Here is a 14238-nt window from a genome sequence, read left to right as displayed (position 1 = left end):
ATTACCCAGCTCTCATCACATATGGTTTATTTAAAAAAACACCATTACATTTTACATTTTAATTTGTATTTATTTAATTACTTTGTATTTATTGCTTTTTTTCCCTCCTTTTTATTAAATTGTGTGTTTAAGTGCGCCTTCTTGTTAAATTTATATATTATGTCATCACAATATGACATAATGACAACTGCATTGTTCATTGAAAGGAAAAACAAGTGCCATATATATATATACATATATATATATATATATATATATATATATATATATATATCTAGTACCACAGACGGGAACTGCCGAACCCGACTGGTAGGGTCCATTAGAATAAAAAGGGGGGTTCCCTGGGGAGCCTCCTCAACCACCAGGTCACCCAGGTAGAAGCCAACAGGTCAGCCTCAAGAGACATGGAGGTTCTGGTAGGAGAACCCAAGACGATCAGATGAGAAGACATTGAGCACTTTCCTGACCACTTTTGATTGGCTGGCAACAGCACAAATGGCCACGACAGCTGTACACCTGCCTGTTCTTCAAGTGGGTCGACTTCACCACAGCCACCAGGGAGCAGGTCATGGAGAAGGGGATCCTAAAACAGTACTTCAGGATACCTCCAGAGGTGAAGACCTGGGTTAAAGAGTGGGATTCAGAGGCAAAGGTGGCAGAGATGGTTGACGCCTACATTACAGAGGACCAGGAACCTATAATGGACAACTGTGCCAATTCAGAGGTGGGTCTGAGGTAGTCCAGCTTACTGGATGTACGGTGCCAGGGTAGCCTGACTTTAGGCCTGTCTTTTCATTTGCTGGATGTCAGGCTTTTTCATCCCCTTCTGCTATCTCTACTAATTTGCAACAAGGGCACCATTGATGCATCCAGAGCTTAGTGCTACTCAAGACGTTTGTGGTTTATAGAAATAAACAAGCCAGAGCTTTCCCCCCCCAACTATTGCAGAATTACGCAGTGTAGTCCATACTCAAATGCTGACACAGTGCTGTGAAGAGGGAGAGTTCTGCCTATGCGAGTAAGGTTTGCCCTTTTCTAGTCAGTTTAGACCCAGTGGGACAGCAGGAGTGCCAGGAGTAAGTCATTGCATGAAGCGTTTTTATTTTCTATTTATTTAACCTTTATTTATACATGGTAATCTCATTGAGACATAGGGTCTAATTTCGAAGAGAGGACTGGTGTACACACAACAGCAAACCAAACAAAGTTAAAGAACAGGACATTCATAAAAATGCAAAATAGAACACAGGTCAATAAATGAACCCTGAAACTTAAAGTTTGGTTTTCAAAGAAACTACAGCCTAGGTTTGAGAAAACGTAACCCAGCTACAAATCGTTTCAGTCTGACACAAATGTAATTGATATAGCTTATTCTCTACTGTGTTCAAGCAAATGACTGAGAAGACCAGAGGCTTCTTTCATAAACAACCCTGTCTGCCCAAGACATTCTTTTGTAAAAAGGCGTTTGTCTGTGATCACTCCACTCTTGCTGTGTGATTTCTGTTCAGCAGAGGGCGCTCTTGCTCACTCCTTTACAGCCATCACAGTTGTATCTGGTCTGCAGCCGTTTGGACAGCAGCAGCTTTAAGATACAAAGAGACAGATGAAACACAACCTAAGAGATAAATCACTCATTCAGTTTAATCTAAAGCATGTTTTGGATGTGTATACGTAGTTCTGATGAAACACTATTTGTTAGAAATCATCACCATCTCTAACAGTGAAAATACAACTCCACATCTGCTCTTGATGCAAAAATAGCAGTAATAACAGTTATGCAAACTATTTTAGGTCACATAATTTCATCGTCTCAGTTTCATGCAATTGATTTCTGGTAGTGGTATTTATATCTGTAATTTAATCATTATTCACACACAGCAACATACCCTGTGATGGGTTTCGTCTGGCTTATGAGGTCAGGGAGTTTGCTGTTTCTGGTGTTTGGCAGCAGCATGCTAACCGCAGCAGCCATGATGCATACTGTGCCGAAAATAGTGTATGGTAGAATCTTGCTGTACACACCTGCAAACAGAATAAAAGGCACTTGAATTAGAATTCCCATTGATCCAAATATTTCCATGGGCTGCAGTCATTGTTCGGGCCCCAGCTGTTAATTAATGAATGACTGAATTCGCTGCCTCAGTCTCAGGGTCCTGGTATTGTGCATGCTGGCTCACTGTCACACTGTCAGGACATGATGGGACACTTGAATAGAACAGAGCCATTGTTGTTATGTAACACCTGTGCTTTGACTGTTGTGGAAAAGGCCTAGTAACTCAACTTATCACACACAGTTTTCCTACTTTCAATGCAATTCCATTCTTTCTCTCTCTTAAAGTACTTTGGTTTCAACAGTGTACACAAAAAAAGAAAACACTTGCCCATGTAGATCACATAGGGACAAATGATGGTGCCTATGCGTGCAAATGTGGAGGCGACCCCGAAGCCCATGCTCCTGACCACAGTGGGGATCAGCTCAGAGGAGAACACATAGATGATGCAGTAAGCAGCAGACACACCGATCTTTCCCACCAAGGCTAACGCCTGGAACATCACATGCATGTCTGAGGAAAACAAACAGGATTATTGGACACATTTTACGCGTGTCTTCTAGTACTTTCAGTTAAGTCAATATTACAGTAGACAGACCTTCAGGTACCAGCTTGATAATCAGAAGCATGATGCCACTCAGCATCAGCGTGGAGGAGAGGAGTATGGTCCGTGACACATATTTCATCAGCAGCCAAGTGGCTACACACCCCACGATGTCAGTGGCTGCTGAAATGAAGCAGTTGAGGTAGGCATTTCCATTCAGGTTACTAGTATTGAGAGAGAGGCCATAGAAGACCATGGCGATGGACGTCCTGCACAAATACAAAATCAATAAGATGAAAGGCAGTGTGTTTAAATGATACGATTGGGCCATATATACAAAATCTTCTATCCTGTTATAGATCATTTCATATCTCGATATATATCACTACAGCATGTTTTCATAATTCAATAAATAGATAGTTAATGTGAGAGCCTATTTTGTATACTGAATTAAATGCTTCATGGGTATACTAAGTTAAAACAGAAAAGGTATCTACTGGATACACCAGACAACCATTAAATCTATATCTTATTAATATTCACTGATATCGAATCACATGTGTAAAAACAGTTTATATTAAAAAAGTATATATATATATATATATATATATATCGTATAAGAGTTAACACTTTAAAAATGCAACATATTCATATAGTATACTATACAGTTATTTCAAAGTTGCTTAATATTGTCAAAATGTATAAGCATTGTGACTTATGCTATGAAGTTAAGTAACACGTGAAACTCTCCAATTGAATAAATCATAACCGTAAATGATCTTGTTTAGCATCCTTTTCTAAACTGCACTTGCGGTATATTTTGAGGACCTCCGTTTAATATTTATTTTTGAAGTCATGGGTGGCAGTCAGAGTGATGAGGAGTTACATTACCATATGAAAACATTCAGAATTGTAATATTCCTTATGTTACGAGTGCGTATCAGGTCCAGATAAGTGTATGTCTTCTCCTCTTCACCTTTATTTTGCTGAATTATAGGTAAGAAACAGAACATTGCATACGGTGTAAAGTAATGCAATGAAATTAGAGCTCCAAAGCATGAGAAGTAAAAATAGAGTAGTACCATTAGCTCTGAACACTCGGCAGCCCTGAATATGACCTCAGGAGCAGGGACCTTGTTTGTTTTGGCTGCATTGCGTATGACAGTCTCAGCCTCCTCCACCCGACCTTTCTGTAAAAGCCAGCGCGGAGACTCAGGAATCACCCTGAGGGAAAGAAGTTCAGTGATCTTTTTGGCAGTTATTTAAGAACATGCCACAGAGAATATTTGTATGCACACAGTGTGAGAAGTGAGATCAGTATGTGGTTTGAAGCTGAACCATAAAAACTAAAGAAAGAGACAAAAGGAAGCACAAATAGTGAGACGTGGAAGAATACACTGTGCTATTAATATTTTAGTTCAATTAAAGATCTGTTGCAATTAAAAGTTCTGCATTCAGACTTTTAGTAAAAGTAAAGTATAGTATAAGTATCCAAATATACTTAAAGTACCAAAAGTACTCATTAAGCAGAATGGCCCGTTTCCAAAAAATATATATTATATTATTGGATTATAATTATTAATGCATTTACATGTTTGTCACTTCAGTGTTGTAGCTGGTAAAGGTGGGACTGGTTTTAATTTATATTGGAATTTCACCCTTATTGATATGATAATATCACAATTCATTTATAGCTTATTTTTTGCATGAATAATCTGAATCTGTAAAGTAAAGATAGTGGAGTAAAATGTACTCTAATAGCCTCTGAGATGTAGGAGCATAGGAGTATAAATTATTATTATTATTATTATTACTTAAGTAAAGTAAAGTACCTTAGATTTGAGCTTAAGTAATATTTGAGTAAGTTTACTTAGTTACTTTCCACCATTGGAAATGGCTCGCTTTACTTAAAGACTCTTGTCTATTTTGAATTGGCTCTGACTGAACTTAGTTTTAATTGTTAGTTTTCTTTTTTTACATTTTATTTGGCAGTTGTCAGAGCCTTTATTATATAGGACAGATGTGAAATGGGGTGAGAGAGAGAGGGGGAGACATGCAGCAAAGGGCTGCAGGTCAGAGTCGAACCCGCAGTTGCTGCCCTAAGGACCTTCAGCCTGTTTACACGGGGCGACTGCTCTAACCACTCAGCCACCGGCCACCCCTGACATTTAATTGTGATGAACTACAGTACTTATTTATTTGCAAAAGTGGTGACCATTCTTACAAGAAATTTTGATTTTTTTGTATTTTATTTTTTGTTTTCTATAAGTCCTGAGTCTGTTTCTTTTGGTGCTGTTCTTTTTTTTTTTTTTTTTTTATAGTTTTGTGTTGGACAATTATGTTATGTGCATATTCTTTTATGACAAAATATCCTATTGGATAAACAAAAAAAAGTCACAAACAAAACAACAATCACTGACATCGAGCCCACTCAGTCTCAGAGACACAGCACAATTTAAAACTGTTGGAAAACAGGGGAATTTAAATCCTAGGCCTAACATAGGACACACTGAACATTGATATGTATCAGCCAACCTTCATCAGACTTACCACCATGCTGGAATAAATAGAAAGCCAGGGACAGCAGTAGCAACCAGCAGCATCCTCCAGCCTCGTATGAAGTAAGCAAAGAGCGGCAAAAAGGCATATCCGACATAAAAACCCAAAGTGTGGCCCAGCACACCATAGTTCACCCTGGCATTTTTGCGCAGCATCTCAGACCCTTACCAAGAAATGAATCAGGAGCATTAAAATAAGAACAGGTATTTATGGTATTAACTGAACAAGCAAAAATAAATCAGAAAACTGTCTGCTGCCCTTTTGCTTCCTTCAGCAGCCTGAGCACAAGGCAGTGACCCTGTACAGTTTGTCTCATGTGAAAACATCAAGAACACAAGTCAGCTACACTTTGTCACAGGAAGATATTGAAGAAGAGATAGAGACAGGGACTCTTGAGACTGATAGAAGTGCACGTGCTGTCTCACCCAGTACGAATGAGGTGATGTAATTGGATATCTGGCCAAGTCCTCTCAGACAGTTGAGAATACAGAACATGACCCAACTGACGGAGGTGGCCTGGATCAATGGTGTGACTGTCTGTAAGGCTAAGGTAAAAAAAAACACTGGTTTTCTGCCGAACCTGTAAGACAATGCACATGAATCATGAAATGAAAAGTCAGCCTGTGTGAGCACCATACATTTTAAATTAACATTCATATTTAACATCCTATGGGCCCACCACTTGCAGGAGGAACCGGGTGCACGGGTGATAGAGAAGGCGAGGGGGCCTCAGCAGACCAGACCTGGGCAGCAAAGGCTGGCTCTGGGGACGTGGAATGTCTCATTTCTTTGGAGGAAGGAGCCAGAGCTTGTGTGGGAGGTGGAGCACTACCAGTTAGATCTTTTGTGGCGTACCGCACGCACAGGATAGGGGTTGGACCCTATTCTTCTCTGGAGTCAGTGTGAGGTGCCGGGCGGTTGTGGGGATACTCACAAAACCCCGGATGAGCACTGCGGTGGACGTCTGTTATTAGACTTCTGTGCTAGTCACGGATTGTCTATAACTAACACCATGTTCGGACATAAGGATGCTCAGAAGTGTACGTGGTACCAGAGTACCTTAGGCCAAAGGCCGATGATCGATTTTGTGATCGTATCGACTGATCTGAGGGAGTATGTTTCGGACACTTGGGTTAAGAGAGGGGCAGAGATGTCAACTGATCACCATCTGGTGATGAGTAGGGTCAGAGGATGGAGGAAGATTCTGGACAGACCGGGTAAGCCCAAACGGGTAGTGCTGGTGAACTAGGAGCGTCTGGAAGAGGGAGATCTAACCGAGAGATCTTCAACTCACACCTCCGGCGGAGCTTTTCTGGTATCCCTGGAGGTTGGAGGCATTGAACCAGAGTGGGCAACGTTCAAAGCTCCCATTGCTGAAGCTGCAACGGTGAGCTGTGTTTCAACGTCTTATGTGCCTAAAGGCGCGGGTAACCCTTTAACACCGTGGTGGACGCTGGTGGTCTCTGAAGTGTGTCCGGGATATGTTATCCTGGAACATTTTTTTTTCTTACTTGCTCATGCATTCCTCTTTTGCTTGTTATAATAATAGGCTAATAATAACAACAGAAATTATCATTATTATTCCCATCACACAACAGTACTTACCGGTCTGAGAGGTGACCACTAACAAAGGATCCAATCAGGACTCCTAAAAAAAATAAGGAGGTGGAAAAAGGGACCTTCCATGCATTTTCACACACCAGATCCCACTGTAATTTACAGGAAACAAGACAATTATTCAGAGTACACATTTCAAAGAAATCTGACATTGAAGTCAAATCTAATGTAAACACATCTAATGTGAGAAAAGAAAGATTTAACTGACCTTGAACCGTCAGAAAGCTAAAGCAGATATAACACGTTTTTAAGTGAGAAATTGCACAGCACTGACTATATTATTTTCATTTTTTAAATGTGATTTATCATAGCATAATCAAAATTCTGGAAATACCTCAGACACAATTGTGGCGGTGTATCTCTCCGTGCTAAAGACCCATCCATCCAGACATGGCTCTGTGTCATTGCTGGGTCCAGCTGTCTCCGTCAAGTTTTCATTCAGTTTGTACTGGGAACAGCTGTCAGGTCCTATCCAGCTGCTCTGCTCTGTGTTGTTCCTTGTGAAGTTGGTCCATACCTTGCAGTGGTGCTCGGGTGTATCGGAAACAAAAACTACCATCATTCCCTCGTACCCGCACATCATTGCGCTTAAACTGAGCAGAACAATTATTAGACATTGAAATAAGCCGTAGTCTCCCAGAAATGACGTGCAATCATCAAAGTCGTCGATGTTTCCACCTGACATGACTGAAATCCGGCTGGAACACCAGGAATCTGTGTGACTAATACACTGCACAGAGGAAGAAGCTCTGAAAGCTGCAAAACCGGTTTTAAAAAATTGCCCCCAAGGCTATCCCTGTATTCTGCCTGTATCCTGTTATGTTGCTTGAAGAAGTCACAAGTAAACTTGTTTGTTGGAATCTGCTGCTATAGGCCTGCAGGAGATTTCTTTTACAAGTTTTATTGGTCAGGTGTAAGTTAAGTACAATGAAATGTGTCAACAAAATATCTTGTTATTGTGAAGACAATACGATGACAATACTAAGGTCAAAAAGTATTAATAAAATAGAAAGGCAATAAGAAAGTGACAAAAGTGGAGATAAGATGAGATGAAAGCTTATATGATTTACTAGATCTGTATGATGGTTGGGTATAAAAGTAACTGGCAGTTCTCTGAGCAGCAGACTTTTTCTCAGGAAAAAGAGCAGCTGGCAGGCTTTCTTTGTTGTATAAATGATTACATTTTGGGCATAAGACTGGGTTAAATGTTAAGATTAGGGTTATGGTTGACCTTAGGTAGCCTGTAGTGATTATAAGGATAAGGATAGGGTGAATCTACAGGGAATGAATCTAAGTCAAAGCAAGGTGTGTCTGAGAGAGAATGCAGAGAAGCAGAGCTTACCGTTGAATTCCTCTCTGTCTACTTCACAGTTTATCACGTGTCACAAAAAAGATGAGATGAGGCTGAAAGCCTTACAAAAGTCAGTATGAAACGCTGAGATTGGGAATATCTGATATTTAACTCTGTACAATGTTGGCAATCAACTTAATAGTTGATCGTTATCAGTAGGAGAGCAGTTTGTTTGCAAGTTAACACCGACAGAAGACATAATATAAAAACAGAACAGAGTGAAATCTGTGAATAAATAAATCAATGTTTTAATACTTGTAGACCACTACACTTTATCTTAGCCAAAAGGTTGAGAAGCGACCATAGTAGTGTACAACTCATAGAGGGTATAGGTACAACCGCCACAAGATGGTGCAACAAAGCATGAAATAGTCAGTGATGTGTTAGTAGGAAAAAGATGGCGCTTCTGCCCAGATATTCGTTTTCCCAGTCTAAAGGTCAGTTGTGCCATACATCTAAAGGATGAGATATAAGTAGAGGGGGAGTAACTATTCAGAAACTTCACTATAAAATCACCACGCATCATAAAATGGGAATAGTCAAAGTCCAAGTACACCACAAAAGTGTACTTAAGTGCAGTACTGGAGTAAATGGTTACATTTTTACAGTTTTACTCACAAAACAGATGAAATATGCAACATTTGAAGACTGACTTTTTGTGTTAAAAATGTAATTTCTCAACTGAAATGAAGAAATGAAGTCAAATCAAAGTTTGATCTTGACAACATCAAATACGTAATCAAATTACTGAAGTGCTCTTTGATAAATGGACTGAATCTATTTGCATTTGTTAGAAGCCTTGCAAGTTTGTGTGCAATCATATTGGCACGGCTACTAAGACGTTACCTGAAAACATTTTCCCCCAGCTGACACTGAATGCAGCTTAAACTAGTTACAAGAGTAACATCACATCACTGCTCGGTCTGTCCGCAGTGACCTCTCTCCTCCTAAACGCCACACCTTGCCATTCTTCAACCAGTGATGTTTCCATAGCAACGTCTCTGTCCAGCATACAGCAATGCCCTCTGACCCCTGGAGAGGAGACCTTTGGCCTGAGGGTCATCAAACGGGGTAAGGGGGTCAGCTCTGGCTAGAGGACAGTAAAAGCACTTCACTGATTGGTTATCATTCGCCCTTTCCATACCCTCATCTATGCAATTGGCGTATTGACCACCTGGCTCTTTGCACATTGTTAGCAGCACCTTATCCAGTTTATATAGGATGAAGTGTAGTGTGGAAGGTGTTGATATTTATGTGCCCGGTAAAAAGTGTGTATGCCTCTTCTTCTTGCTGCCACCTCAGCTCAACTGACGAAAGACTTTTGAGATTTTGTCAAGAACTTTGTGAAGCAGGTAGATGTTTGCTTGGCAACCACAGAGAGCTAGCTAAGTAAACTGATGTAGGGTGGTTGATAGGGAAACCCCTCCATCCATTGGGCCACCATCTTCTCCTCTCCTTCCTGATGATCCAGGCCCCATCACTTGTCAATATCTCTACATTAATTTGAGCGACTGCGTGGCTGCTCTAGCTGTGGGGGAGGGTTCTCTGAGCAGGTAGATCGAGGCATGGGGGGGGGGGGGGGGGTAGCCCACAGGAGACAAGGACATTAGAAGGAGAGAGCGAGGAGGTGGAGGAGGAGAAACGAGAGGAAAATGAGGAAATGGAAGCGGGATGAAGGATGGGAGAGCCAAGCATGGGTGAGAAAAAAGAGCAGGCTGTGTTTGGCCCATTAACCAATCCTATACACGGCTTCCCTCAAATATAGAAAGCCCTCTCCATTTGTCCAAATGAGCCCTGAAGTCAGCAGGGTCCGTAATGATAATGGCTGTTTGAGAGCTGAGCCCCAATGTGAGGAGAATCCATCATAGCTCGCCATCAAACCTCCAAAGCCCCTGCAAAGAGAAAGGAGAGCACAACGGTGATTCATGAGAGGAAAAGGATTGTGTGTTTTTTTTCATGCACCTGCACTACCAACTCCATTTTGGGCACTTCAACTCCGCCTGCTGTAGTAAAAGACTTCCGGTATATGGGAGCTGACAATAAAAATGATGGCTTGTTCAATAACCATCCTCTCCTCTATTACTCTGGCATCCGTCCTTTGGGCTCTGTGGTATTTGGTCAAGCCCCAAAGTGACCCTTCACCTCTCACCCCTCAACTCTGACCCCACCCTGCATAGTCCAGATTACACAGGGGGAGCATCAAACCTCAGAACATCACGACATCTTTCTCGTTGACACGCATACAAAGACACCTGCATGGAATTATATATGCACACGGTGTCATCCTTCTGTGTTAACGGATTTCATTAGCTCACTGCTAGTTCTCTCAGTATTCATTTTTCAGACTCTAATAACTGCTGTTCCTGGCTGCGAGCACACCCGAGGGACTGGGTGGCTAATAGCCATGTTTGTCATAATCTGATTTTTTTCCACACGACCGTATATCATCTTGCTATTTAATACTCTGAACAGAGAAAATTCGCCGACATGTTCTTGATTGCAACTTGTTTGTATTTTTAAAGCCTGAAATGTGCTAGAAAAAAAAAAAAAGAGGTGGAGATAGACAGCTTTGTTTCTTTTCTGCTGTTGTTTGCATTCAAATGTGTCACCTGTTTCTAATAGACTTATTGCAGAACATTTAAAAAGGCTGCAGGGTGAGTATTGAGTAAGACTTGCTCCAGTGAATATTTCTGCCTAAAGGAATTCTTTGAAGTAATGGTCTGTTAAGTAACTTCACTGCATTGAGCTCAATAGTTCCTCCACACTACTTACAGAAATGATTTTCTTTTGCATGCAGCCATAGTTGAAAAATCGTCTGTACCATGCTTATTTGAAAGTGAGAAATATTTGCAATATTCAGAAAATGCGTGGGTGTGTGTGTGTGTGTGTGTGTGTGTGGCAGGAAGGATTTCCACATTTTCCAGCTCTCCTGTAATCTAATGGGTTATTTGTCATCTGCAGAGTAAAGGATTTTTAAAAGTCAAGCTAGTACCGGCTCTTTCCCTATCCTTTCTCTCACCCTCTCACCCTCCCTCTCTTTCCCACTACCCCCCTGACACTCGCAATGGGAGATCGATAGGTTATTGATCAACTCTCTCTATCGCCAACCCACCAGACTAATCACCTTAACACCAGCCCAACTCTCTCTCTACCTTTCTTTCTCCCCTTCCTCATCCCTGTTGCTCTCTGTTTTCCATCCCTTCTCTGTTGCTCTGTGTCATACTCCGAGTAAACGCCACTTTTTCCGCATTAAGAGCTGAAAGACAGCCTGATGAGCGTTTCCCCCTCTGATGTAAACACACACACACACGCACACATGCACACACACACACACACACACACACACGCACACATGCACACACACACACACACACACACACACACACACACACACACACACACACACACACACACACACACACACACACACACACACACACACACACACAAACACACACACACACACACACGCACTATGTTTAAATTCTTCCAATATTAAATGCTCTTCCTTGTATCTCCTTTCCCAGTTGCCAATAACCGTCAAACACAATCTATGTCGCTGTGCGTTAGATAAAACAAGAAAATTTACCATTGTGGCAAGTGCTCTTCATCCATCTCTCATTTCTCTCACTCCTCCACTACTCTCCTCCGCTCCCTGCCTCCATCTCTCTCCGTCTGTCTTTGTTCGAGGGCAAAATCGATGGAGTGTATGAAAGCAGAATATTTCTCTGCCTCCTGCTGTAGCAGACCTGAGGAAAACACACATGGAGAAGGTGATTTAAAGTAAATCTGTACATTTCTACTTGTCTTTTAAATGCTTTTTTTGTTGCTCTTGGTTGTAATCAATCTTTTAAGCATTGTAAGCTCGGTTGGTAAACATTGAAGCGTACGTATTTTCATGGAAGAGTTTGAAAATCTAAGCTGCTTGAAGTGTGTTTTCATAGAGAGTGGTTTCTTCTGATTTGCCATTTCCACATCATGGTCAACTGTGACCTTCCCAGGCATAAACCAGACTCACTGTTGCTAACTTTTAAAAAATTAATATTCCTCCAAATCACTCATTTGTCCCATAGGGCATTAATATCTGTACAGCATACGACCCTCAATAACAAAATTGAGACAAAAAACTCAAGACACACAAAAATAACTCTTTTTTTTCTTCTGTTGAATTAAATCATCCAAAAAACTTTTTTTTTCCAAATCTCATCTTCAGTTTTACAGTTAAACAGTTCAACAACATGTAAAAGTCTTTTCAAGAACAACTAACTCCAGAGAGGTCAGGATTGTTTTTTCTTGTTTGTTTGGAGCTGTTTTCGATCCGGAGCCAGCGAATGATATCCAATGCGTCCCTTTTGGGTACAGGCTGCATCTTCCAGTGGTCCAGCTGACTAATAATCTGTTGCTTTTGCCTCTGTGTGGTGAAGATAAGAGTTTCCCCTTTATATAAGCCCCAAATTGCACTGAGTGTGGAGATGAAAAGCAGATAATCCCTGGAGCAGAAGCCAGGTGACCTTTGACCTTTGCATATAGCATGGCTGAAGATGATGTTGCTCTCCATATTAAGTGGTTGAAACAGAGACAAGTGTGGGGAGCTATCCTGGAATTTGTGACCCGATCGATTAATATCTTAATCTACATTCTAATATTTAATTGCTAAAGATAAAGGGATATTTCAAATATATGTATTTTGAAAACATGCATGTATTTTTCCAACAATAGTGCTGTACTAACACACACACACACACACACACACACACACACACACACACACACACACACACACACACACACACACACACACACACACACACACACACACACACACACAAACGAGAATTGATTGACTATTCTGTCTCAACACATCTCTCCTTCTGTTACTTAGCAACCGGTGTCTGAGAGGATATGCTGGAGGAGTTGTACATTTTCAGTTGATAAAGAGATATGATTAATGAAAATGTCACCGTCACTGTGTGGTGAAATGCTGCAAATAATGACTCAGGGAAAGAAGAGGAAATATGATCTTTAAGATCTTGAAGTGACTAAACTCTTGACTTAAAACAATTCCAGCTGTAGAGCCGCCTCATTTGGTATTTCAGTATTGTGCCAATTGAGCGAGTGGATTAAGTTGTTGAGTTGTTTTAATCAATATGATTTTTTTTCAGTTGTAAACCGCACCATATGTAAAAAAAAAAAAATTAATAATGAAACCCAAAATGTAACAATTGTTAGGCAGCTATCAGCATTGAGGTCTGGATTTTTAGACTTTTAATAATAAGATGTAAGAATGTTGTTTTTTTATGTTCTTTATGATATTGTTTCGTTTCCTTTTTGCTCTGATTTATGAGATTGTAATCATTTGTGCTTTCATATTGAGAAAGCTGATAACAGAGTTTCTCACTTTGTTGATACACACAAAAATGAACCAAATACAGTTACTGCTGCAGAAGCGGTGTGAAGCAAATATCCAGACTACAGCAATGTAAATGTTTATTACATATATCATATGTGTCAGGTTTTAAACAAAACACTCAGGATTTATTTTTTAAAAAAGACACACTTGTTACAGTAAAAGACATACACTAGCTTAATTGACCTCTTCTTATAACACAATCTGTCTCATGTGCTGTAATGACTCTGGGAGCCTTGAAAAAGATGAATTTCACTATAATGCATGAGTCAATAATCTGTGAATGAATAATCTCACATTGACTGACAGTAATGTATCCAATAGTAAGGGCGTTTTCACACAATTCATAACAATTCATATGTTTTATTTACTTTACAAACGCTAGTTCACTTAGTGCACAGAACATTTAGTAGATTTATTAAATATTACATATATATAATAATATAATATAACATATTTCTTAGTTAATGTTTTCGCATAAAAACTTTCTTCTTTTGTGGTTACATTTTTGTATTTTTTACATTTCAATATCCCTTTTTGGCTGTGGCTTAGTCATCTTCAGAAATGAAATACAAAACTCAATATTATTCTTTTTGTAAAAACATTCAATCCATTCCGTATATTATGTGAACAGACAATTTATTAGCACATAAATTAGCTGCAGTGTCACACAGTGCATTTAGGCACATTTTGAATGTTGAATGTTGTT

General features: G+C 40.2%; 1 protein-coding gene across 2 annotated transcripts; it reads right to left on the bottom strand.

Annotated features, from left to right (window-relative positions):
- Positions 1-1219: 1219 nt before the first annotated feature.
- LOC310957916 (organic cation/carnitine transporter 2-like) lies at positions 1220-7456 on the bottom strand (the record flags this gene model as incomplete). Of its 2 annotated transcripts, XR_014593521.1 has the most annotated exons (11): positions 1220-1367; positions 1407-1582; positions 1887-2022; positions 2382-2564; positions 2650-2864; positions 3487-3581; positions 3678-3819; positions 5146-5317; positions 5580-5734; positions 6760-6863; positions 7106-7456. XR_014593521.1 is itself a non-coding variant. In XM_083928666.1 (10 exons), 10 exons carry the CDS (start codon positions 7454-7456, stop codon positions 1525-1527), a joined length of 1611 nt encoding a protein of 536 aa, XP_083784792.1. In that variant the 3' UTR covers positions 1220-1524. The 2 variants fall into 2 exon arrangements, 1 of the variants encoding a protein (XP_083784792.1); XM_083928666.1 differs by having other exon boundaries at positions 1220-1582.
- Between the last annotated feature and the right edge of the window lie 6782 nt (positions 7457-14238).

This window comes from Echiichthys vipera (assembly GCF_963691815.1).
Source record: "Echiichthys vipera genome assembly, chromosome: 15".
NCBI lineage: Eukaryota > Metazoa > Chordata > Actinopteri > Perciformes > Trachinidae > Echiichthys > Echiichthys vipera.
The sequence above is the reverse complement of the archived record's forward strand: the minus strand, read 5'-3'. Positions and strand labels throughout refer to the sequence as shown.